The 24,737-nt window shown below is 37.5% G+C and overlaps 1 protein-coding gene and 1 long non-coding RNA gene across 2 annotated transcripts in view; both read right to left on the bottom strand.

The window, feature by feature from the left end:
• Positions 1-6,427: 6,427 nt before the first annotated feature.
• LOC138044740 (uncharacterized) lies at positions 6,428-13,151 on the bottom strand. The gene is made up of 4 exons (XR_011131500.1): positions 12,652-13,151; positions 7,022-7,136; positions 6,838-6,901; positions 6,428-6,638 (listed from the first exon to the last, which is right to left on the bottom strand). It is a non-coding gene; the product is annotated as an uncharacterized lncRNA (long non-coding RNA).
• Positions 13,152-13,713: 562 nt separating this feature from the next.
• The window catches only part of LOC138044737 (slit homolog 1 protein-like), a 75,420-nt gene continuing 64,396 nt past the window's right edge, over positions 13,714-24,737 (bottom strand). Inside the window, exons 4-6 of the mRNA XM_068891166.1 lie at positions 23,201-23,272; positions 21,672-21,743; positions 13,714-14,096 (exon numbers count right to left, since the gene is read on the bottom strand). Coding sequence (XP_068747267.1) covers positions 13,901-14,096; positions 21,672-21,743; positions 23,201-23,272 — 340 coding nt within the window. The 3' untranslated portion in view covers positions 13,714-13,900. The remainder of the gene's footprint in view (positions 14,097-21,671; positions 21,744-23,200; positions 23,273-24,737) is intronic.

Genomic DNA, 24,737 nt, shown 5'->3' with positions numbered 1-24,737 from the left:
CTAGAGAAAAGTAACGTCATTTACTCAGTATCTTAAAGTTCCAGCGTGTAAACGCAGCTTATTATATATGCAAAACAGGATTTTGAAAGTCTGAAAACCCAAAACTCCCGTGCTGCACATTAATTTATCCGCGTACACACGCAATGCATTCTTCAACTATTGAGTCATTGACGTCATTTTCTCCTCGATCCAGCTCCCTCAAGATTTTAAAGTTAGTAATGGCGGACCATTAAACCAGAAATTCCAGTAAAACTGAACAGGTGCATTTTTGAAATCGAGGCTTAAAACTAGGGTCACTTACTGATTATTTAACATAGTTTTGAAATCCAAATAAAACTAACAATTGATTTTCAGGACATTGTAGCACTTTAAGCACCCACAAGCTAATGGACAATTAGAAAAGGCCATTGGAACCGCCAAATTCGTACTAAAGAAAGCTTATGAAGACGGCACTAACCCATACATTGCCTTGCGCGAAAGCAGAAATACCCTTATAACTGGCCTGAGCTATTCCCAGTTCAAGTTTTCTTTAACAGAAGGCTAGGATTACTGGACGCAAGAATTCCAACAGATGCCAAGTCCCAGCTCCTGGCTCAACAGAAAACAGAAGCTGTACTTTGACAGAGGCGCCATATCACTACCTTCTGTCAAAACTGGAGAGTGACACTGTTCGACTAAAAACAAAGAATGATCAAGGCAAATCCTAATTTTGCCTGGCTTGGATACTACTACTACTGCTACTAAGTTACTTATCCTGTCAAATGAAGCTATGATCTTCGCAGTTATGAACGCAATTTTTACAATTGCGTAGAGAAGCCTGAAAAATGCAGGACGGGGTCACGGGTTCAAACCCCGTTGAAGTCCTGCATTTAAAATCGCGAGGTCACGGTTTCAAACCCCGTTGAAGTCCTGCATTTTTCAGGCTTCTCTACGCAATTGTAAAAATTGCGTTCATATCTGTGAAGAGCATAGCCTCATTTGATTTCATATCCGCAGTTCATATTTGGTTCATTTCAAATACCATTTCATCATTACTTATCCTGTGTTGGACATTCCTCTTTCCTGGTGCACGTTTCTTCTTTAGAACTACAATTTTAGTTTTTTATTCCTCTCGAGGGACTACGGGTGTACGCCTACTAGCATGCTGAACAGGTACTGATGCCGGGTCGACTACAAAGCTGGTAAATACCTCTAATGTGGCCCAGACCCTCATAGACGACCCTGTAGTCCTGAACGACTTGTTGTGGGGTTAAGTGTATAATATTTCAGCTTGGGAGTGCATCTTCAGGAGTACCAGCTATTGGGACAACATTACTTTGAACGGCCATCTTTTTTAGACTTAAGCTCTTCCATTCGACCACCGCAAGTGACTCTAAGATCTATTAGTCCCAGAAAATTCATGAGAGAGCCATCAAACACTTAAAGCTTTGTATTGCTGGCTTCCATTTGAGGATAGCCATCGTAGGTGCTAATCAATAAATCACGATTGCTTGATAAGTAGGAAGTTATATTAAGCCCATATCCAGTTGGTATTTCAGAGGTTTTCTTGCTTGCTTTCTTCGTTGAAGAAATTTAGAGTTGCAAACTAGCGGCCACCATTGGACTTGAACAGTTGGAATGTCTTCAGGTCTGAGGATGGATCCTGCAGAGCTTTCACCGTTCTCCTTTAACCGAAGAATTGAATCATCATAACATTTTCCCACACACACTGATGCAAAATGGTGTCAGTTTTTGCAGTAAGCCTGCTGGTTATTGTAATCTGTACAATCTTTTATTTTGTTGTGACGCTGCCGTTCACCACAGATTTTGTAGCGGAGCTCCGCGCGCGCGCCTTTGGCGGAAATTTGGTAACGTATCGATGCGAGAGATTTTGGTTTTATAGCCATAACGTCATCGACCTACGTAGGTACGTCCACCCATCCATGTATGCCAATAGGGAGCTTAAGCACAAGACGTTTTTGTCACCACGGACGCCAAGTAGCCGAGGTGAAACTGGGTCGAGACCAGACCGACGTCTGTGACTTGACTTGTTTGCCGTAAGCATGTCGCGTCAGTGATTTTACGGCATCGCTAGTTAATTGTACAGCAGTTTTGATTCTCTGTCTTCTTTCTTAATACTGAATCATGACTTCTTTAAGAAAGACAACAGATATGCTTTTTCAGAGCTACCATCAAAGATTGATTCAGAGGATGAACTTATTCTTTTATTGGTAGAGAACACGGCTGGAAATTCTCTTTCCAGTTACGATCGATAATCCTGAAATGATTCTGAATGTAAAGCAAAATTTACATCTGCCAGTGTTAGCTGATTTGTCCAATCCATTTGGTACATTTCTGTAAAGGAAAGAAAATGAGAAATAAAAATGAAGCGTTCCATAAAAGAAATTAAATTTGACGGTCATTAAAATTGTACAAAATTTAAGATCGTCTTTCTGGAAACTTTGTCTTAGCATTACCAGTGCATTAAAATTTAAGACCACAGAGACAAAACACAAGCACAATCATGCAAAAGGATATATCAAGGAATTTGGAAAACAAATCAAAAGAGACTTACTCTAGGTTTTTTGGCAAGACTGGGTCTCGGCGTCTGCAGCGCTGTTGTTCGTCAGCCGGTACAACTGAAAAAGAGTTTCTTTCCTAAATAATAGGAATTAGAAAGTTGATTGTCCAGCATTAGCAGGAAAACAACAAAACTCAACTAAAATAACAGAGTAATTGCACCTAAAATAAACTTACCTTCTCGCGTTTTTGTTTTTTACCATGGACGCCAAATAGACAGACAGCTTTGAGGTTTGTGACTTGACGTCTGTGACGTGTGACATCACTTTCGTTGCAAAATCACTTCCGGTCGCCGTCCGTGTTGACAGAATATACTTTAACACATACTATAAATTCTGAAATGCTTGAGTTATCTAACTGGTTTAAAGTAAATAAGTTATCTCTAAATGTTAAGAAATCAAACTATGTAATCTTCAAACCAAGGAAAAGAAGAGGAGAATTTGGTTTAAATATTAAAATTAATCACAAGATGATCCGCGTTAAGAAGTTACGTTTCTTGGTGTTATTTTGGATGAAAACTTTTCATGGAAAGCAGATATCTCACATACTGCTCGCAAAATTTCTAAATCTATTGGTATTATTGGTAGATCAATTACTGGGGTTCAACATACCCTACTAACCTTAACAGTCTTATTTTTGGGTTTTGCTAAAAGCAGGCCCGCGGCCCACGGTCCACGGCCCGCGACGGCCCGGCGGCCCGGAGGCCTAGTCCTGATTTTCCAGTTTACCATTTAATCATTTGAATCTTTGTTTCTGTTTGTTGCATGTTGTTCAGATAAAAACGTTTTCATTCTCTGTTCATTCGTCTCTTTACAGAAACCGATAGCACAATAGAGGACTTTCATTATCGAACGATGTAAGTTATTTTCAAAGCCTTCGGGCCGCCCCGCCGCTGGGCCGTCGCGAGCCATGGGCCTGCTTTTAGCAAAACCCCTTATTTTGTTATAAAAGCGTATTGTTCGAATTGTTAATAAGAAGCCTTTTGATGCACATACTGATCCATTATTTACAATTGAAAATTCCTTAAGTTTGTAGATATTATATTTATTCTTTGCACCTAGGCAAACTTATGCATTCTCATATTAAATAGTAACTTACTTCCTCTCTCTTTTAGCAATTTTTTTTTACGTACGAATCAGGTTCATAGCTAAATTACTCGTGGTTCTAACTGATTCTATATCCAGTTTTGCCGTTCTAATATAAGGAAATTTTCCATCATTTACCAAGGCCCAATCTTCTTCAATAAGTTATGCTCTGACATTCGAGATGTTCTTTCATTATATTATTTTTAATCTAAGATTAAAACCTATCTTTTGTCATGTTAATCAGATTCTGATGTCTTCCCCTTCTTGTTCTTGTTACTAGCGTAAAATAAGGAAAACATGTTGTGTTTAATAGTAATTTAATGAAGAAGTCTAACCTTCTTTTTCTTCTTACTAGCTTAACATAAGGGAAACCGCCATCGTGTTATGTTTAATGGTAATTTAATTAAGCTGTCTATTTAGTCCATATTGTATGTGTTAGTCTGTGTTAGTCTCTGTAATGTAGTCTATGCCTTTCATTGCCTCGAAATCTCTCACTTTCACTTTCATGTATTCTAAGCCCTGTTTGGGGTTATAGAGGCGAGGATATACACTCAAGTGAAGAAAAGTTGGGCCCTAGGGATCCCCACGCTGCTAGGTCGCCCCATTAATCTGCTGCGTTGCCAGCGTGGTGGCCTTGATGGTGTAGTGGCTTAGCATGCACGACTAGTAATCAGGGAGACGTGGGTTCGAGTCCCGCTCAGGGCAAAAACCAATTTTTCGGATGGGTGTGTCGAAAGGTAAAGTGGACGGTATGTGTTAGTCTGTGTTAGTCTCTGTAATGTAGTCTATGCCTTTCATTGCCTCGAAATCTCTCACTTTCACTTTCAATCCACGTAAGGTCTTTCTGTTTTGTATTCTCTTATGTAACGAGGGAGTCCAGGTCCCATAAGCCCCATGGTTTCTTCTGGGCTCTCTTGCCATGTGATAATTTCTTTTTATGCTGTACTTCGTAATGTATTTGCAGAAAATCTGGTCGTTAGATTTTCTTCATAATTTGCATGCAACAAGCTTGTAACGATACTCATAAGTTAACACTATTTTAATAATAATTTGACAGAGAGCTCTTTAACTATCCCTTGTTGAAGGTTCACTGGAATATCTAAGATTTCCTCTGTTAAGGACGGTGCCTACTCTTATTATTTGCGCATACGTTCTGCGCATCTCGAGATACTCGCGGATTTCCTATCGGCGGTGCTTATTTATACAGGGATATTTTTGCGCGGTTCAAAACTATGCGGAAAATCCAGAACTTAGCAAGTGCTTTTGGTATCCAAAAAGAAAATTGGGAGTAACCATGCATTTTTCAGAGATAATTAAGCTTCAACTTGGAAAAAAACGCCATACATTGCTTTGTATTTTAAAGCTTTTTACAAATATTGTTGATTAAATATCTTCGAAAAATGCGTGGTTACCCCCAATTATCTTTTTTGAATTTTAATAAGACTTGTTAAGATCTGCTTTTCCCGCACATTCAGTAAACCGCGCAAAAATACCTCTAAATTAGTAGGCACCGTCCTTAAAGCTTAATTTTTTTTTCAATACTTAAACAGAAAATGCTTACTTCTTAAAGTATTTTCGTGCCAAATTTTAACAAGTGGTCCTCGAGAAATAGGCGTATTTCCGAGAAAGCTATTCCGCATTCAATCGCAATTTGTTAACTTACTACGCATGCGCTGCATTTAGTGGGTTCTTTCGATAACAAAGAAAAAACTGCGAATTGCGGACTTCTTTGCATCCTTACCTTTTGTAACATACATTTCTCATAAAAGACTAAAACCATTAAACTCTTTGTTCAATTTTAAGGAAAAATAGTACAGAGAGCAGAAGCAATGAGGAAATAAAATGATTGCTGTATTGAAGCCATGTTTTTTTTTTTCAATCCTTGCGCGCGCCCTGCATTCCGTTAGCAAGAGCGAGCGCGAACTGTGTTTTGGCCTGGCCAAACGTGCGCAACATTTCAATGCAACATCGTGCAACATTAAGTGAAGCTATGATCTTCGCGGTTATGAACGCAATTTATACAATTGCGTAGAAAAGCCTGAAAAATTCAGGACTTCAACGGGGTTTGAACCCGTGACCTCGCGATTCCGGTGCGATATCCGCAGTTCATATATGATTCATTTCATATACCATTTCATCCTCGTGCAACATTGTTAGGCACAACATGTTGCCTACGTTTGGCAACCCTGTTGTGATATGTTGCAACATGTTGGATGATGTTGGATCAACAAATGTTCGGCGCAACATTTTGGTTGTACTCGTTTGGCCACGTTCTCGCAACATTGTTGCACTAGAGCATGCGCAATAGGTCCACTTTGTTGCGCGCCTGGGACTGGGGGACATAAACATCGACATGTTGCGTTGAAAATGATGAAAATCTTGCGGGCGTTTGGCCCGCCCGTTCAATACATGTCGCAACATCATGCAACAATGTTGCAAGATGTTGCGTTGAAATATTGCGTTGAAATGGAAGACAGTGAATTTCATAAATTCAAAGAAAACAATAAGAAAAACTAAAACAGAAAACAAAAAAGCTGGAAAAAGCACTTAAAATCAAAAGCATTTAAGCAAAAGCAAAGGTAAACGTTTCTCAGCGAATAATGTCAATAATAGGGAGCCTAAGCACGAGGCGTTTTTTTCAACATGGACGCCAGGTAGCCGAGGTGAAACTGGGTCGAGACTTGACTTGCTTGCGTTAAGCATGTCGCGTAAGTGATTTTACGGCATCGCTAGTTAATTGTACAGCAGTTTTGATTCTTTGTCTTCTTTTTTATTACTGAATCATGACTTCTTTAAGAAAGACAAGAGATCTGCCTTTTTGGAGCTACGATCAAAGATTGATTTCACAGGATGAACCTATTGCTTTATTGGAAGAGAACACGGCTGCAAATTCTCAATCCAGTTACGATCGATAATTCCGAAATTATTCTGAATGTAAAGCAAAGTTCAGATCTCCCACTGTTAGCTGATTTGTCCAATCCATTTGGTACATTTCTGTAAAGGAAAGCAAATGACAAATAAAAAATGAAGCGTTCCAAAACAGAATTAAAATTGTGCAAAATTTAACATGGTCTTTCTGGAAACCTTGTCTTAGCATTGCCAGAGCATTGAAATTTAATACCACAGAGAAAAAACACAAGCACATACAAAAGGATATATCAAGGAAAACAAGTATTTTTCAAAAGAGACTTACTCTAGGTTTTTTGGCAAGACTGAGTCTCGGCGTCTGCAGCGCTGTTGTTCATCAGCCGGTAGAACTGACAAAGAAGAGTTTCTTTCATAAACAATAGGAATTAGAAAGTTGATTGTCCAGCATTAGCAGGAAAACAACAAAAATCAACCAAAAAACAGAGTAATTGCACCTAAAATGAACATACCTTCTCGCGTTTTTGTTTGTCACCACGGACGCCAAATAGCCACCTTTAAGGTTTGTGACTTGATCTCTGTGACATGTGACGTCACTTTCTTTGCAAACTCACTTCCGGTAGCTGTCTGTGTTGACAAAAACGTCGCACGCCTAAGCTCTCTAATAAGGAGCTTAAGCACTCCCGTTTTTGAGACGCGGACAGCAAACGGAAGAGAACATTTCGCGTGCCAGGACAGTGAGTGTCTCCCAGATTTTTGTATTAATCATCTCTAATGGGAGGAAGATACTTGCAAATGCGGTTGTTTTAAGACAAGTTAAAAGGGAAAACAGCTCACTTGCGGTTGCCGTCAACGTCTTAAAAACGCGCATGCTTAAGCTCCCTAATATATAGATTGAGCCAAGCCTAAAAGCGGAGCTCCCGACTTGTTTATTTTTACTGGCTGTAGGATTAGTGAAAATAAAAGGCTTTAGAACTGTCCGCCTTTTGTTTTTCCCGTTCATTGCTTAAAGTGCACCTAACCCCAAAATATTTTTTTCGCTAAAATAAATCTTTGCACCTGTTCGAAACGCATTGCGGCCATTTTTTCCTTTTTCGAACAAATCCTGCCATTTTATAGGCTTCGAAAGTTGCGAAAATCCAAGCATCTTTTGTTCACGACCGAGTCAGAAGGGGAGTGGGTCTATTCCCGCTTTGACGTCACATACTGATTTACATTGCATTAACTCTTTGTAAAAACGCATGCAAAGTAGATTGTGACGTCAAAGCGGGAATAGACCCACTCCCCTTCTGACTCGGTCGTGAACAAAAGATGCTTGGAGTTTCGCAACTTTCGAAGGCTATAAGATGGCAGGATTTGTTAGAAAAAGGAAAAAAATGGCCGCAATGCGTTTCGAACAGGTGCAAAGATTTATTTTAGCGAGAAAAATATTTTGGGGTTAGGTGCACTTTAATTATGTAACATTTTCTTCGCTGCCTAACTAGTGAATTCCACGGTTAATTTCACCAGAAAAACCGACTGATCGCATGAATCACGAAGGGATAAGTGTGATATCGGTTTTTTCAGTGAAATCTACTGTCGAATTCACCAGATAGGCAATTTTTTTTTCTTGAGTCGCAAGAGTTTTAAAAGAAAACAAAGCCATTTCAGAGTCGACTGTCAAACGCCAGCGAATAGGAATCACGCTAAAATTAGAAATCACAGACGTACTATAGCTCGTGATGTTTTTTTGTTTATTTTTTTATTTTTAAACAACTTTATGAACACTTAAAAAAAAAACCTTAAATATTACAATTTAGTCCTAAACATTTCTCAATTATAAGTAATACAATATATATATTATTTAATTAACATAACATTGATAGATTCAAATTCTTGGCTTGACACCGAAAAGTACAACTACATAATTGGTCGGTAAGTTAATATTACACAATAAGGATGGAAAAATTTAACTGCCTAAAATAAAATAAGTTCCTCAAATGGTTTCCATTTTTTGTTGAACATATTCACTTTTGTTTGTTTAAAAAAAAAGCTATGTATTTTTCCGTTTCGTATTTGTCAAGCAAAATTCTCTTAACGTGGATGAAAGAAGGTTTTATGTTCTTACACCTACAGGTCCACAGGAAGTTTTTGCCTAGAATAATTATATAATTAACCAGATCCATCTCCTCCTTTAGAAATCCTATAACAACTTTTACGCAACGAGAGACATCTGCACCCACAAAGCTTATTTAAAATGTTAGCAATAACCTCATTCCAAAAGGAGTTTAAAAAGGGAAACGAAATAAGATATGACTTAGAGTTTCGAGTGTCTCATGGCAAAAACAGCAGTTGGGGGCTGAAACGTAGCCTATTTTATAAAGTATATCATTTGTGTACAAAATAGAATTTAAAACCTTATATTGAAAGGAGCGTATATAAGGTTCATTTGCAACTCTTATCGGCAGCAGGTCAGAAACGTCACGTCAGAAATTTGGTCATCTCCCAAATCAAAATCTTCACTCAACCTCGCCCATTTCCTAGGCCTTTCATATACATGTTTTATCAAATAGCTGTAATAATCGCGGCATTGAAACGTTTCCAAATTAAGAACCACCTTAAAATTAGGCGAAGTTGATGTGCGTAAGTTTTGTGGAATTGATTGTCGTAGACCTGTCCATGTCAGGAAATTAGACTTTGTTAATCCCTGTCTTTTCACAGCATTAAAGGACGCTATATTTGTTTTACCAAAAAGTAAATCTTTAGTGTATTTAATACCATGATCAAAATATTGTCTATAAAACACGCTTTTCCGCTCAATCAAAATTTCTTTGTTGTTCCAGATGATGTCTCTGTGATTATTAACCGGATCAGCAATGTCTCTTAGCTCTGACCACCACAGTAATAGTTCATAGTAAAAAGGTGAAGAAAAATCTAGTTTCTTCACGTCATAGTTACATTCAATAAGGAAAAATCCACCTTGGTTAGTTAGGACTTCCAAAAGCCGGAACAGTCTACATCAACTATCCGCTTTAACCAACTTAACCTCAATGCCTTAATCATATTCTCGTAATCAATCATTTTAAGACCACCCAATTCATATGGTGCGTTCGTTGCCCGACGAGTGACTTTATCATTCCCATTCCATAAAAACTGGAATACCATTGTGTTGAATTCCTTAATAACTTCGGACGGAGTACTTAACACAGAACTGGGATAGATCATTTTTGGGAGTAACAATGTCTTAATGATATTTGCTTTATCATGAATTGATAAGCCTCTCCACTTCCAAAGATTCAATGCATTTTTAACTTTCTTTAATTTCTGTTTAAAGTTTTTCTCGACAAGAAGTTGTATGTCATAAGTAATAAAAATTCCTAAAAATTTGACACACTTCTGCCACTTAACTCCAAGTGGTTGTTCTTCACAGTTCCCAAGAGATCCAATCCACATTGCTTCAGTTTTTGTGACATTTAGCTTTAGTCCAGAGACTTTCTCAAAACTTTCAAGTAGTTTAAACAAAGCACGCGCTGAGTTCAAATCTGATAACACCGCAGTTGTGTCATCTGCAAATTGCAATAATTTAGTTTCTAAACCATTTATATTAATCCCTTTAATGTTTTCTTGGTTTCTAACAGCAATAGCCAATATTTCAACTGCAGTAACGAAAAGGTATGGCGAGAGAGGGTCACCCTGTCTCACACCACGTTCTATATTAAAATAGTGAGAGCATAGCCCATTGTTAATTGTGCAGCTTTGAATATTCGAATAGAAAATATTAACCCATCTTATGAAATCAGGACCGAAATTAAAAAGTTTTAAAACTTAATTAGAAAGTCCCATTCTAAACTGTCGAATGCTTTTTCAAAATCGATAAATACCAAAAGACCTTGCAAGTGTTTATCTTTTGTGTAATCTAATATATCCAGAACGGAACGAATCTTTTCATTGATACGTCTACCCGGAATATAACCAGATTGGTTTTGGCAGTAGTCACTTCATTCTTTCAGCAATAGCTTTCGAAGCTATCTTTGCATCGGCGTTGAGTAATGAAATTGGCCTCCAATTTTTCAGGTCACAACGATCTTGATCCTTCTTCTCAATAAGCGTAATAACTGCCTGTTTTTGCGATGAGCTCACTTCCCCTTTTACAAATGACTCATTGAGAGAATCCACTAAGATATTTCCAACTAAATTCCAAAATGTTTTGTAAAATTCTACAGGTAGCCCATCATTTCCAGGAACTTTATTTAAAGGAAAGGAATTTAGCACCTTGGTGCATTCTCCCAGACTAATTATACCTTCACCAAGTTGCCTAGATTCATTTGAAAGCGTTGGTATTTGCAAGTTTTCATAGCAAAAGGAAGATCCGTTTTGTTGTTCACACTGCTTATGTCTGGATTTATAAAGATTTTCATAAAAAATTATTTTCTGCTTCCAAAATTTCAAATGGATCAGTTATAATAACACCACTCATACGAAGTTTTCTTATATGTTTCTTGATATGATTTCGTTTCTCTAGATTGAAGAAGTACTTGGAATTCTTTTCCCCATGTTCATGCCATCGCGCACGGGATCTTACTATTATACCTTCAACTTTTTTCTGATATAATTTATCCATACGTTCCTTCAATGAGTTTAAATTTACTAAATTTTCTTGAGAAGGATTATTTTGAAAAATTAAATGTGCGTCGTGAAACGCTTTGCTTACTAACTCCTCTTCCACCTTACTTTGTTTGCTTTTATTCATGGCATATTTCCTGGAGTATTTCTTTATATTATATTTTACCCAGTCCCACACTGAGCGCGGATCAGTAAGGTCTTCCCTTCCTTCCTGAAGCCATATATATAATAGGTATCATGTGATTTATTTCATCAACATATAGTTTGTCACTCAGCAAGGAGCAGTTTAGTTTCCAGATCCCAGGACCCTTTACTTCTGCATCTTGAAGTTCTAATATTATGCATGAGTGATCAGTTTTAATTGATGGTATTATATCTACATTGGATACATTATCTGATAAAGAATTTGAGATAAGCCAAAAATCAAGTCTAGAGAAAATCAAAGGTTGTGATTGACTCCAAGTGAAGCTACGCGTTGTAGGGTTTCTAATTCGCCAAATATCATGTAAATCTAGTTCTAACTGTAGCTGTTCTATTGCATTAATAATAATTGGAATAAGAATTCCGCCTCTTTTGTCAAGAACTGGATTTAAAGGACAGTTAAAATCGCCTCCAAAAATAATATTGTCGATCTCGTCAAACTTATTCTTCACGATAGTTTCTAAAACTGATCCCGATTCGGACCATATACATTAACAAGCAGTGCTTGTTCCCCGTTGAGAAGTACTTTGAGAATAATAAATCTCCCGTTTGTGTCAATAACCGTTTCTTCAACTATACAATCAAAATTATTCCGGATCAAAATCGCAACCCCCCGAGCATTGTTGACCTCATGAGAACAAAATAATGAAGCGCCCCACTGCTTTTTCCACGAGACCTCACACCCTGCAATGGAATGCGTCTCCTGAAGAAAAATAACATCAGCTTTTTGTTTTCTGAGCCAAGTAAATAAATATTATCCGTCTTTTACGTGTGTTGCTGATGCCCCTCGTATTTAGAGAAATGAATTTACCTTTCATATTTTGTTATTAATTAATACAAATGTTGTAAGGAGAAAAAAAAAATTAATTCTAGGAGGAGATGGACCTTTCGAAATATGCCTGTAGTTTAGCAGCCACACGAAATTAGCAATTGTAATTGAAATATTCAAAAGGAAACCACTATTGCTGGATATGTTTAGGGTAAATAAATCATACGGTGTGTTCAAAATTATTATTAAAACTGTAGCGTAAATAAAGAAATTTTATTTGCAAAGCTCGCGCCTGTGCAACATTGCACAAGCTGTTTGGGCAGCATGGAATCATCGCGCTTTTCTTTGCCGCACTCCGCATTGAGAAATAAATAATTATTTATGGGAAATAAGATTACTTTCCGTATTCAATTCTACACTACAGGAACAACATTTCCGTCCACAAAGAGTTTTCCTTTGGTAAAAAGGACTCTCTTTCCTTCTTCAAAGGCTTTCTGCATTAGTGGGAGAACTGTTATTTCTAGTTGAAAAGTCACTAGGTACATGTATAAAATCTTCCACGAATCTTACCCCGTTTAAAGCTTCTTTTCCATTTACACTCTTGGCAGTCTGAAGCAGCGTTGAAAGGCCTGCTGTATAGTTTGGCAATGATATGACGCGGTTTGTCTTCCCGTTTTCTTCCTGTACGATGTGCATTCTCCACTTCCCCGGTAGCGTCCTCGAGACCCAGTAGATTCACGTAGTTTAAGACAATTGCCATACAATCTTCGCCATTTTCTTCATCAACGCCAATAACACGAATATTATAATCGCGAGAATAACGTTCCAAATGCTCCAATTTTTTCTGCAGTTCTGTGTATCCTCCACGTAGGCTGTCCATTTCGCTGACAGTGGCGTTCATAGCGTCGACAGATGCTTTCACGCCCTCGATATCTTTTTCTAAATCTTTCTGTTTGGTCGTCAGAACATCGATTTTATCTAATTTGGAAATGACACTCTCTATTTTCTCAAGCCTTGCATTGGTATTTCGCTGAAAATCCTTTAAATTTTCACTAAGGGCCGAAATTTGATTTTTCGTCACTTCCTCGCACATGGCTGTCTCTTCGAGATTCGTCACCTTCTCCTGCTTGGTAACACTTTCAGAATTTGTCGAAGAATGTTTTCCAGATCTGAGCCGTCTTGCTGACATGAAGTGTAGAAAAAGAATATAAAAAAAACTGAATGATTTGATGGAAAAAAAAACTTTTCTCACTACGGAGCTCTGCGAGCACGTCTTTACTCCATGGTGTCCAACACGTGTCACGATAGCTCGTGATGTGACAGATCGCCTTTGTCCGTTCAAGGTCAAACAAGGAGTTTTATTGATGTACTTTATTTATTCCACTTTATCTCTGAAAACGAGATCATTTACAATTCGATGTATTTCATTGAAACACACCAGCTTGGCTTAGAACCAGAATCAGCTAGAAAGGACAAACTTCAAACAAGATCTCCAACAAATTATCTGTGCGTGCTCTCAACAAACTTCTGAAAACACAAGCTGGTGATGTTTCTCCTTCTACTTTTACGAGAACTCATTGCGATTACATGTTTAGAACATAAGTGCAAAATTCTTGTCACTGTCGAGGCACATCGAAAAACAGTTAGGCAAGCGGAGTAAAAAAACCTCTTGTTCGCTCGCATTTTAAGGCCAAACAAACCATCAACAGATCGATTATTTCTCCCCAAAAAGGGTACAGATGATTGTTAGTTAACTCCAGTTAGTAATAAAAATTCGAGTCTCATTCCAGAATAAAGAAAAAAACGACTAAACCACGTTTTAGAAATATGCATCCACTCGAAATAACTCATCCGTAGAAATAACAAACGATTTAGTGTCCAAGAAAAGAATTTGTGGAGTTACTTCTTCCACCAACTTTAAGCTATTACTGGTGTACCGTTTTGTCGTTCTCGTTCTCTTTCTCTCTCCTTTCGTTTCTGTTCTTCTGACATACGCCGTCCAGGCATCTTGCAACCTTAGTAGATTCGAAATTAAAAATCTTAAGACATACCAAAAACTGCAATTCAGAGCAAAAAGCAGCCCTAAACAAATTAAAAATAAACTCTCAGCTTTAAGTTTATATCGCTCCAATGCTTGACTTGAATAACTACAGCTATATTTTGTTAAACCTGGATTGAAACCAGCGAAAAATGCAAGAAAGATATATTTTCCAAACCGTACCTGAACACGAAAAGCATCGACTGTCAAGAGCTTTGCTTACGTAGCATGGCTGTGTAGCCGCGTCGAGCCACAGAAAGAGCGCTAAAAATTAAGCCTCGTTCAGGTGTGAGTGTGAGTGTCTGACCTAGCTTGAGCCTGCGATCCAGTGAACAACCAGTCCCGGGTCAGCGATCAACTTAAAAAAAACAGCTGACCTCGATAAACACAGCGGTCAAACGTCTGCGCATGTGCGAGCGTTGAGGCGGTCAAAATGGCGGTGCGACCTCGTGGGTTTAAGTTGTGACACTCAAGTCGCTACACTGGAGTTAAAAACGACCACACAAGCGAGTAAGTCTGTACATATTTTTTTATTGAGACCGGCATACAGTAGCCACATGTAGAAGTGATGTCAAACAGTACTTCAAACTAAAGCAATAACAGCTGATCGTACGATGTATTCGATTTACTAACTATGGCATGGTCTATAATACTAAGGCACTCTTGCATGAGAAGACACAGCATTGGCAATCATTGTAAGTTACACTTAAAGAAAGGTGAAATGCCGTGTTCTTCTCGTGATTTGATTGAGAAGCTGTGTAAATATTACATCATTCATATCATCCTTAAGGCTTACGTACAATTCTTGAGTTAAGTGCATAGGCATGTTTTATAAATTAATTTATTTTGCAACAGAAATACTGAATGCTCTCCTTTTTTTTCATTTTAAGAAATGAAACGTTCTTTCGATCTATCGTATTTTATTTTGTTTAAGTAATGCTTCTGTGTAGTTGTATTGCTTTTTGTCTTGAAGTACCTGTTATTTCCAGAGATGTTCTCTTATTTCTTCAACACTTGAACTTAACCATTCTTCCTTTTTTAAGAGGTTTTAAGTAATGCTAATTTATCTCTTTTGAAATTCGTTCTGTACACTACACTGTACATGCAAAATAACTGGTCTTTAGTCACAGAAATGTTACAAATGTAAGAGAACATAAAGTGTGTTGTAATGACAGTTCTTGTTTAATTTTTGCCATAAATGACTAGCCTCTCTTCCTGATATGTCAGACCTAGCAACTATGACACCATGAGAGAAATGGAAGTAACTGTCAGGACAAACCGTTTTCCATCTCGAGCAACAAGCCAGATGGTCATGTGAAACTGCTTTCAGGGATAAAATAGGATGCAATGTAGCATATCACAGTGAACATGCTAATTTATTACCAGATTTCCGGATTTCAAGATACTGAAATGTTCATATGCACTGTTCTCTGTATTATGCTCCACAATTATTAAATTTGTGTAACCTTCTCATTCTCAAAAGCGATCAAGATTTAATTCTTACGGAGTAACACAAGGCAGCAGATTGTATAGAAAACAAAGGAATTTTTACTGTTATTTTCAAGATCATTATTATTAGTTTGCTGTTGTTGTTGTTACTATTATTATTATTATTATTATTATGATTATTATTAAAATGTCTCTTAATTTAGACTCACTACAGGCATGATTAAAATGAAGGGCTCAAGAAAGGAAATAAATAATATATTACTATTCACACTACACCTGAACTGTTTGACTTGCTTCTGTATATCGTTTGCCCTCAGTCGTTGGCATTGCGCAGCAAGAGGACTAAGAAATGACTTGTGATGGTTTTTATGACCTTTGGTGAAATTTTCTTACAGGTGATATTTTACGATACCACCTTTACATTAAAGTCTCCCTTCCTTCGCATACCAGATAATCTATAGTTGTCAAAAGCGACGCATATGGCATCTGCCCTTCTCAATGTTCACCAGTACATACCAGCTGTTGAAAAATCCAGCGCAAAGTATCTCCACAGTGCTGATGCATGTAGAGACCCAAGTCTTTTTTGCAAAGAACATGTAATCTGTGATCTATGCAAACATGAAAATTTATTTCAGATTTTTCAGATGTACCCTTTTATTGGTTCAAATTAATTCATGTTTATTCACAACTGAAATATGCTATTATATGAGGAGGGCAACTGTTCTTTGTTCTTGGAGGTATCCTCTGTCTTGTGACAGTCTGGAGCCTTCCCGAAGTATTGTTTTAAAGACAGCTTTAAACAATCCAGGTACTTCACTTGAAGCTCTGTAAACTTCCTCATGGCACTCACTTCCTACAAGGGCAAACGACTATTTTAATAATGACTACCAACTGCCATCTGAAATCTTTCAATCAATTCTCCAATTGAAGGCTCTAAAATAATGATACTAAATGATCATAAACAGTTTCAGTTTTACACTCTGGCTTTTGCTAGAAGTAGTAAATAAACAAGAGGGCAAAATACCTTTTTTTCCTTCTGTTTTCCATTCTGGCCACTAACATAATAATTACTGGTTAAATTGATTCGGAAAAAATGAAATATGTAAAGAAAAGAGTTTGCAAGAGCCTTGAGAAATTGAAGCGATTTAATCGTTCTCATGATTTACTTTTGATTAAACATGTGAATGTAATATAAGTAAATAACATCGACTGGATATCAAAATTTAGAAATAAATATATACACAACTAGACTTCCCTCTTTGTTGGTCAGTATTTTCATGACACTGTTTCTCTTTTCGTAGGCTCTCCGCATCCAATAAGTGACATTTTCCTCGTTATTTATATATTTGTTTATGTTTTAACTTGTACAACGGGCTAACAGAAATAATTCGAGAAATGTCAAAGTTAAAAAGTATTCTACCTTCTGTTTGTTGGAGTCCTTTCTTTTCCATGGAATGTATTTAACGTGATCCATAAAGCTTTTGTTGGCCTCAAGTTTGCGTTTACAACACCAGTTTGTCCCAGGTCTGTAATCTCGTAATCTTTTTTTCCAGTCTTTTCGAAGACCTGGTAAAACCGTTCAGGAATAGGTATGAAGAACACGAACATGGTTTATTGTTTCGATGGATGTCATTACTGTGCCGCAAACAAATCCACGATCCCGACGGAATCCCTCTAGCCCTTGCCAATGTTTTGTCAGCTTGTCTGAGCCAAGCCGAATGCCTGCAATTTTCTTTTTCTTTACGAGTTTTTCCTTCGTTTACACACCGCTTGCCGTCAGCTTTCGGTGTCAAGCATTGCATGATTGATAACAGCAAATAAAAATATACTACGCTGTCAGCTCGCAGCATGACGCCGTTTTTGAAGACGTATAACTTTTTCGGTAAAGCTCAAAACGAAATGTTAAATCAACAGAATACCGGTAATTTAATAAACTTCGTGTCTGGAAAGTGTTAAGTTTTCCTTTTACCTTTTCTTTTTTCCTTTTACAGATTTCTATGAACGTTTCAATTTTGTTTCGTAGATTTTGCGTTAGACCGGTTGTTTCCAATGTTTTCCTTTAAAATTTTGCGCGGGAAATTGGCACGAGGCTGGCAAAAAAAAAATCCATTTGGGCATGCGCAGACGTTTGACCGCTGTATTACCTCGATAAGGCTTAACTTGAGCCCGCGATATGGTCAAGTGATACTGTTCAGCGGAAACCTTGTTTTGACAGGTGTCAATTGACCATGACTTTGATGTCCAATATCAAAGATGTATGCTGTAAACTAGAAGCTAGAGTGTAAACTGGAGTATTGCCTCCTCGATGAGCTCTAAACTTGAGCCGTGCCTTGCATACGGAACCCGCGCCCGCAGTGCGCGCGGTACTCCAAACTGTGCTATCCTGTCAATCATTTGCCCTTTCACCGGACACACTGCCTTTCGGTTGTGCGTGTCGATCTACCGCCGTCGAAAGGAAGCGATTAAAGTCTTTATTCGCGAAGTTAACTCAAATAAATACATTATCAATACGGTTTTGCCGTCTTCTTACACTTGATTCGAAAATACCAGCCTGAATTCGTCTTAGATTAGTTAGAAAAAGCACAAATAAAAGCCAAAGCACAACAGCTTACGTTCGAATTCTGCTCGCCCACAACCCAAGTTTGTTGACAAAAAAATTGCCACAAAATGTTTTCTGGCTCTCTATTAATAGCGCTCACGTGCATTTTAAATGGAGTATCGGGAAAGAAAAATTGTCAAGCTGATATTTGTTTCGTATAAACATACCTTTTCAAGTAGCGAAAATTTGTATAAGCACTAGAAAACTTTTACTAACCATTGCCCGAAGGAACACCTTTGAGAAGCTGCAGGGAAGCCGCTGATGAATTTTGCACAAAAACCTCGGCCCCTAACACCGGAAAGCCAGACTGGGAAAGTTTTTCAGTGGAAGGCTCACTAAAGAAGAGTTTCTAGAGCTTGCCCTCCCGCAGGTCGCCAGAAAGGTGCAAACAATTAGCTGATTCATGTCTGAAAAGAGTAAGGTCTAGAAGGTGCAGTCAAATTTTGTTTCTTGTATTGAGCAAACATTTATTTAAAACTTTTCCCTCACTCCCAAATAAGAACTTGCTGTGTCTTGCAATTCTACAGTGAATTACTATTAGGCCAATACGAGAATCAACATCAAAGAGGCACTCCCAGGGGTTTGAGGGAAGAAGAGAACATGGCTTATTTGAACTGGGGAACAGAGGAACAATATCAAAATATTTTAGGGAACAAGGGAAGAAAACCAATATTTCAATTTTAGGGATCAAAAGGTTGGGAACAAGTTTCAAAGTAATTTGGGGAACAAGGAAACACAAGAAAATATCTAAAGGGAACAAGGACTCCTCTCCCCAAGAGGCCCTCATCAAATGTTCTGCCTCTATCCAACAGCTCAAACAAGCTATTCAACCAATTGGGCACCCTCAGGCCCATGTTTGTAAAAAAGCACCATGAAGTATTCCTTGCGGCTGGTTTAGGCATTGTTTCATCTTTCAACATCGGGCAAAACCAAATCAACTCCATTCTCAGAGGGCACTGGGGAAAGAGGCTAGAAGAAAAAACTTGCATTAATCCAATTCTTCCAAGGTAATCTTTACAGAATAAGATTGTTGAAGGAACACTTTTGAGTGTCAACCTTAAGCCTTTTAAAACAAGTGCAAACAATATTAATAGTCTTTAAATTCACAAAATGTCAAACAGCACATTTTATTCTCATATTCAATTAGCTTAGGCCGCAATATTCCTTAAAACTATGCAGAACTATTTACCATAAAATGTGGAACATTTCCTGCCTATCTAAATATGCTGCAAAAGGGCTCCAAAAAGCAACCAGTTAAGTTTTTAGATAAAGATACACAATACCTAAAAAATAAATTATTTGATGTGATCAAGACATTGAATGACCAAGCAATAAATAAATGGCAGCAATGTATGTTAGGTTCACGAAAAGGGAAAAAAATATTCCTCAACTGATGTTTCAATATGCATATTTTAAATTAATTTTCTATCAACAACTCAAGAGACTGACTTTTCACTGGCATTGATTTACATTTCCATGATAAGTTTTAAAGTGAATCTGGCAACCACAGTGCCCTATGAAATTGGAAATAACTTAAACAAACTCTTTAAACTAACATTTTACAAGGGACACCATTGTTAATGCCCTGCGAAGAACAAAGATTAAATTGAAAAAAGAGTTGGTCTGGAGTTTATCCACAATGGACAGTTAGTGGCTGCATTCACCAATGTAGAGAACAAACACATCAAGTTTCTTCTCAAGCAACCAGGTGTTCAAGGAGCTATTCAATTTCCAAAGAACTATGGTAGTGTGCAACAGTACCTGGGTGAATTTGGGTACGTGGCCTGAAACAGAAACTTGTGGAGCCAAACAACTTGTTGAGCTTAGTACTTAAACTGGGTAGATAATTATGTCTACAAATATTGTCTATTCAACCAACAGTTTCTCCTAATTTTGTGTACCATTCACTTGTTGAGTTCCTTAATTAAAAAAATCGCTAATTCAATTAAGGATTCAAGTCCTTTCAAATCATCAAAGTTACTTTGCGCCACCAGGAACAAACGAAAAAATACAAGCAATGAAGACAAACTGCTCAAAAATGCACGACTCCCTTTGAAACAGCAAAACGGGCCGGGGATCCTGAAGTCACTAAAAAGTGCTGCATGCTACGTGGATGTTTGCAGAACGATCGCAAGTTGTAATCACTGAAAGAAAACTCCACTCCAGATCTGATGGATGATGGTCGTGCAAGACTCGCCAAGCACGTGGAACACCGAACAGGATTGTTTGTTGTTTGGCACAGCAGATGAATGAAAAATTGTTCCCCTCACTCTTAAGTTCCAACCCGATAAGACCATCTTGCCCAAATACAACAACAATTTGGGCAGCAGGCAAGCTCATCACAAGCCATCGAAGTTGGCATAAAGCAGCATAGCGCTTCACCTGAAGTTCGATCATGATAGACACAAACAAGAGCTGAAAAAACTTGATATGGTCAGATGGCCAAATGCGATTGACCCAACACTCATTAGAGCGGCTCAGTTATCGGACATCAAAGTGCTGAACAAACCAAGGGATTTCGTCGTAAAAATGTTCACTCAGCAACGTCTTCTTCCTCCACAGAATAAAGTTCAAAGGCGATCCTGGTTTTTAATCACATGCTAGACCAAGTCATATGCTGTATAAAGGGGATTTGCAAATTGATTGCCAGAACAACGCGTCATTTCTGTCCCGCTGAGTTCAAAGAAGCGACGGTCAAGTGAGTCACAAGAGAAGGTTGAGCGAATGTCCACGGATCTAACCAATCCGAATGTAAACAATTGGCGTGACGTCGAAGTGCACGAGGATAGCACAGTTTTTCCCGCTCGCTGAATTCTGATTGGTCAGTTTAAATTTCAGTAGCTCTCGCCGTATGCAAGGTGATATGTTTACGTGATACTGGTCACATTGGCATACATGAAGGGGCGGACGGACGGACGTACGTACGGACGTTCATGACGTCATGGCTATAAAACCAAATTTTACCACATCGATGGGTTACCACATTTTCTTAGCAATGGTGCTCCGCGCGCGCAACGCTCCACTAATAAAGCAAGAGACAGACCATCATCAACTGGCTAGCGGGCGGCCGGAGGAAAAAGTAAGAAGAATATTTCTAGCCAGATACTAAGGAGTAGCCCTGGTGTTTGCTGTTAACTTTAGACAAAGTAAAAATTCGTTCCTCGATACCAAGACTAATGTTTGTCGGTAGCAGTCCACTTGATTTCTTTATGTGCTCCTTTCTTTAATAAGGGGACCTCGCTCAAATGAAAAAAATAGGTGTTACAAAAAGAACCAACATGACATACTGAAAAAACAGTTAGTATTAAACTTAGAAGGCTAAGGTCCAAATACACCTTAATTTTAGACCCAGAAAGGGTTATTTATTACTATTGAAGCTTTGTTTAAATCAGCTGTATGAGTCGCTTTGTATATAAGTCACACTGTACTCTGTAAAGTAACCAGGCACATAGCTATGGTCAAATACATCATATTTTGAAAGTTTATTTACGTCAACAAACTTACAGGGATTGTAGTGCACTAAGTCCTGAGAAAACATTTTCTGGGAGGTGAGTTATTTCATTGTTAGAGAGAAATCTAGAAATGAAAACAAGAAACGTAATGTATATGAAAACTAGTCAGAAACTAAGTAACGAAGTTTTAACTCACGTTATTACTACTTTTTAAAGTACACTCAGCAACAGACAGCATTCGAACTAAACAAGAACAATTCCATGAACTCAATTTTAGCTTTTATTGCAGTTTCGCTCTTAGCATTCGCTGATCACAGCTTTACTCGATTCTACTTAGATAAAAGCAGTACAATTAAACCCAAATGACCTCCATGGAGCCCGCGCAATCGACTCAGAGCGATCAAATCAAAGGAAAAATGGATGACAGTGGAAATTCTTTGTGGAGTATCCACGCGCAAAGCTATGTCATATTGTGAATTCGAGTGAAACAAGAACAATTCAATGAATTTCATTTTAGCTTATATTGCAGTTTCGTTCTCAGCATTTGCTGATCCCTGCTTTACTTGATTCTACTTACTTATAATAGATAAGAGCAATACAATTAATTAGAATTGTCCTCCATAGTGTCTACGGGAACGATTCAGCGCGAACAAATCAAAACAAAAATGGATGACAGTGGATTTGATAGTTTCAAAGAAACAATAAAAATAATTAAAAAAAGAACACCAAAAAGCTGGAAAAATCATACAAAATCAAAACTATTTAAACAAAGGTAAACGTTTCTTAGCGAATAATAAGGCAAGGGACTGGCCCTCACCAACTGCCTAACGCGTGGCCGCAAGAAATAGTAAGAAGAATATTTCTAGCCAGATACTAAGGAGTACTGGCCCTGGTTTCTGCTGTTAACTTAGACTTCTCATTTCTGAACAAGGATTTTCATTACCAAATCTGTTCAATTGAAACACATACATTTTTCCGTGAGCGTTTATGAAAAACCTTCTCTTTACGGATCATAAAGTAAAAAAATCGAAGTTTTCACGCATAGTGTTCGGAAATAATAGAGTTTCACGTTGTCCTGATTGTTCTAAATTTGGAACACTTGTTGAGAACTATTAAATCTTTTTTTCTAAATTATAATAATAGAAATAATAATAATAATGATTTTAAACATACAATATTTTACAATAAAATAAAAATCTTAACCAAGCTTAATTAGACATTATAAAAAATTACAAATTTATAGAAAATATTATTAGTTATACCCGTTGTGTATAAAGAGTGTTCATTTCCATAATTCGTGCAATCATTTGAAATAAAAACTTATTGAAGTATCATTTATTACAAAAAGAACCAACATGACATACTGGAATAACAGTTAGCATGAAGCTTAGAAGGCTAAGCTCCAAATACACCTTAATTTTAGACCCAGAAAGGGTTATTTATTACTATTGACTCTTTGTTTAAATCTGCTGTATGAGTCGCTTTGTATATAAGTAAAACTGTACTCTGTAAAGTAACCAAGCACATAGCTATGGTCAGCTATGTCATAGTTTGAAAGTGTATTTGGGTCAACAAACTTACAGGTAGTATAGCACACGAGGTCCTGAGAAAACATTTTCTGGGAGGTGAGTTATTTCATTGTTTTCAAGCGATCTAGAAATGAAAACATAAAACGTAATGTATATGAAAACTAGTCAGAAACTAAGTAACGAAGTTTTAACTCACGTTATTACTACTTTTTAAAGTACACTCAGCAACAGACAGCATTCGAACTAAACAAGAACAATTCCATGAACTCAACTTTAGCTTTTATTGCAGTTTCGTTCTTAGCATTCGCTGATCACAGCTTTACTCGATTCTACTTAGATTCTACTCATGTTAACACTACTTTTTAAAGTACACTCAGCAACAGTACAGCATTCGAACTAAACAAGAACAATTCCATGAACTTAATTTTAGCTTTTATTGCAGTTTCGTTCTTAGCATTCGCTGATCACAGCTTTACTCGATTCTACTTAGATAAGAGCAGTACAATTAAACCCAAATGACCTCCATGGAGTCCGCGCGATCGACTCAGAGCGATCAAATCAAAGGAAAAATGGATGACAGTGGAAATTCTTTGTGGAGTATCCACGCTTAAAGCTATGTCATATTGTGAAATCGAATTAAACAAGAACAATTCAATGTATTTCATTTTAGCTTATATTTCAGTTTCGTTCTCAGCATTCGCTGATCACAGCTTTACTCGACTCTACTTAGATAAGAGAAGTACAATTAAACCCAAATGACCTCCATGGAGCCCGCGCAATCGACACAGAGCTATCAAATCAAGGGAAAAATGGATGACAGTGGAAATTCTTCGTGGAGTATCCACGCGCAAAGCTATGTCATATTGTGAAATCGAATTAAACAAGAACAATTCAATGAATTTCATTTTAGCTTATATTGCAGTTTCGTTCTCAGCATTTGCTGATCCCTGCTTTACTTGATTCTACTTACATATAATAGATAAGAGCGATACAATTAATTCCAATTGTCCCCCATAGTGTCTACGGGAACGACTCAGCGCGAACAAATCAAAACAAAAATGGATGACAGTGGATTTGATAGTTTCAAAGAAACAATAAAAATAACTAAAATAGAACACCAAAAAGCTGGAAAAATCATACAAAATCAAAAGTATTTAAACAAAGGTAAACGTTTCTTAGCGAATAATAAGGCAAGAGACTGGCCCTTACCAACTGTTACGAAAAATAGCATTGCGTGACTAGCGTCACTGTCTAGAAGCTTCGCGAGAGTTCGTAGTTTGTTTATTTTTAGGTTTGTACGTAAAGCGTTTCTAAATCGGTGTGTTTTGTAATCTTTCTATAATTAGATTCATTACTATTTTAGAAAGTTCTAGAAGTTTATTGTCAGAGTATATAAGGAGACGAGTCCAAGCGGAGTGTTTTTCTAACTAGTTTCTCACAAGCGAAGAGAGTTGGCGTTAGCCGTGTTTAGTCAAGTGTGACAAAAGCAGTGTTTATTCAAGTTGGCGGAGGCCGTGTAAGTTTATTGAATACGTGTTGTTCAGAGTTTTACTTCGTGGAAACTACGTTCATTTTTGGAATAAATCTTC

This window comes from Montipora capricornis, chromosome 4 (genome assembly GCF_036669925.1).
Source record: "Montipora capricornis isolate CH-2021 chromosome 4, ASM3666992v2, whole genome shotgun sequence".
Taxonomy (NCBI): domain Eukaryota; kingdom Metazoa; phylum Cnidaria; class Anthozoa; order Scleractinia; family Acroporidae; genus Montipora; species Montipora capricornis.
This window is presented reverse-complemented; position numbering and strand designations above follow the sequence as displayed.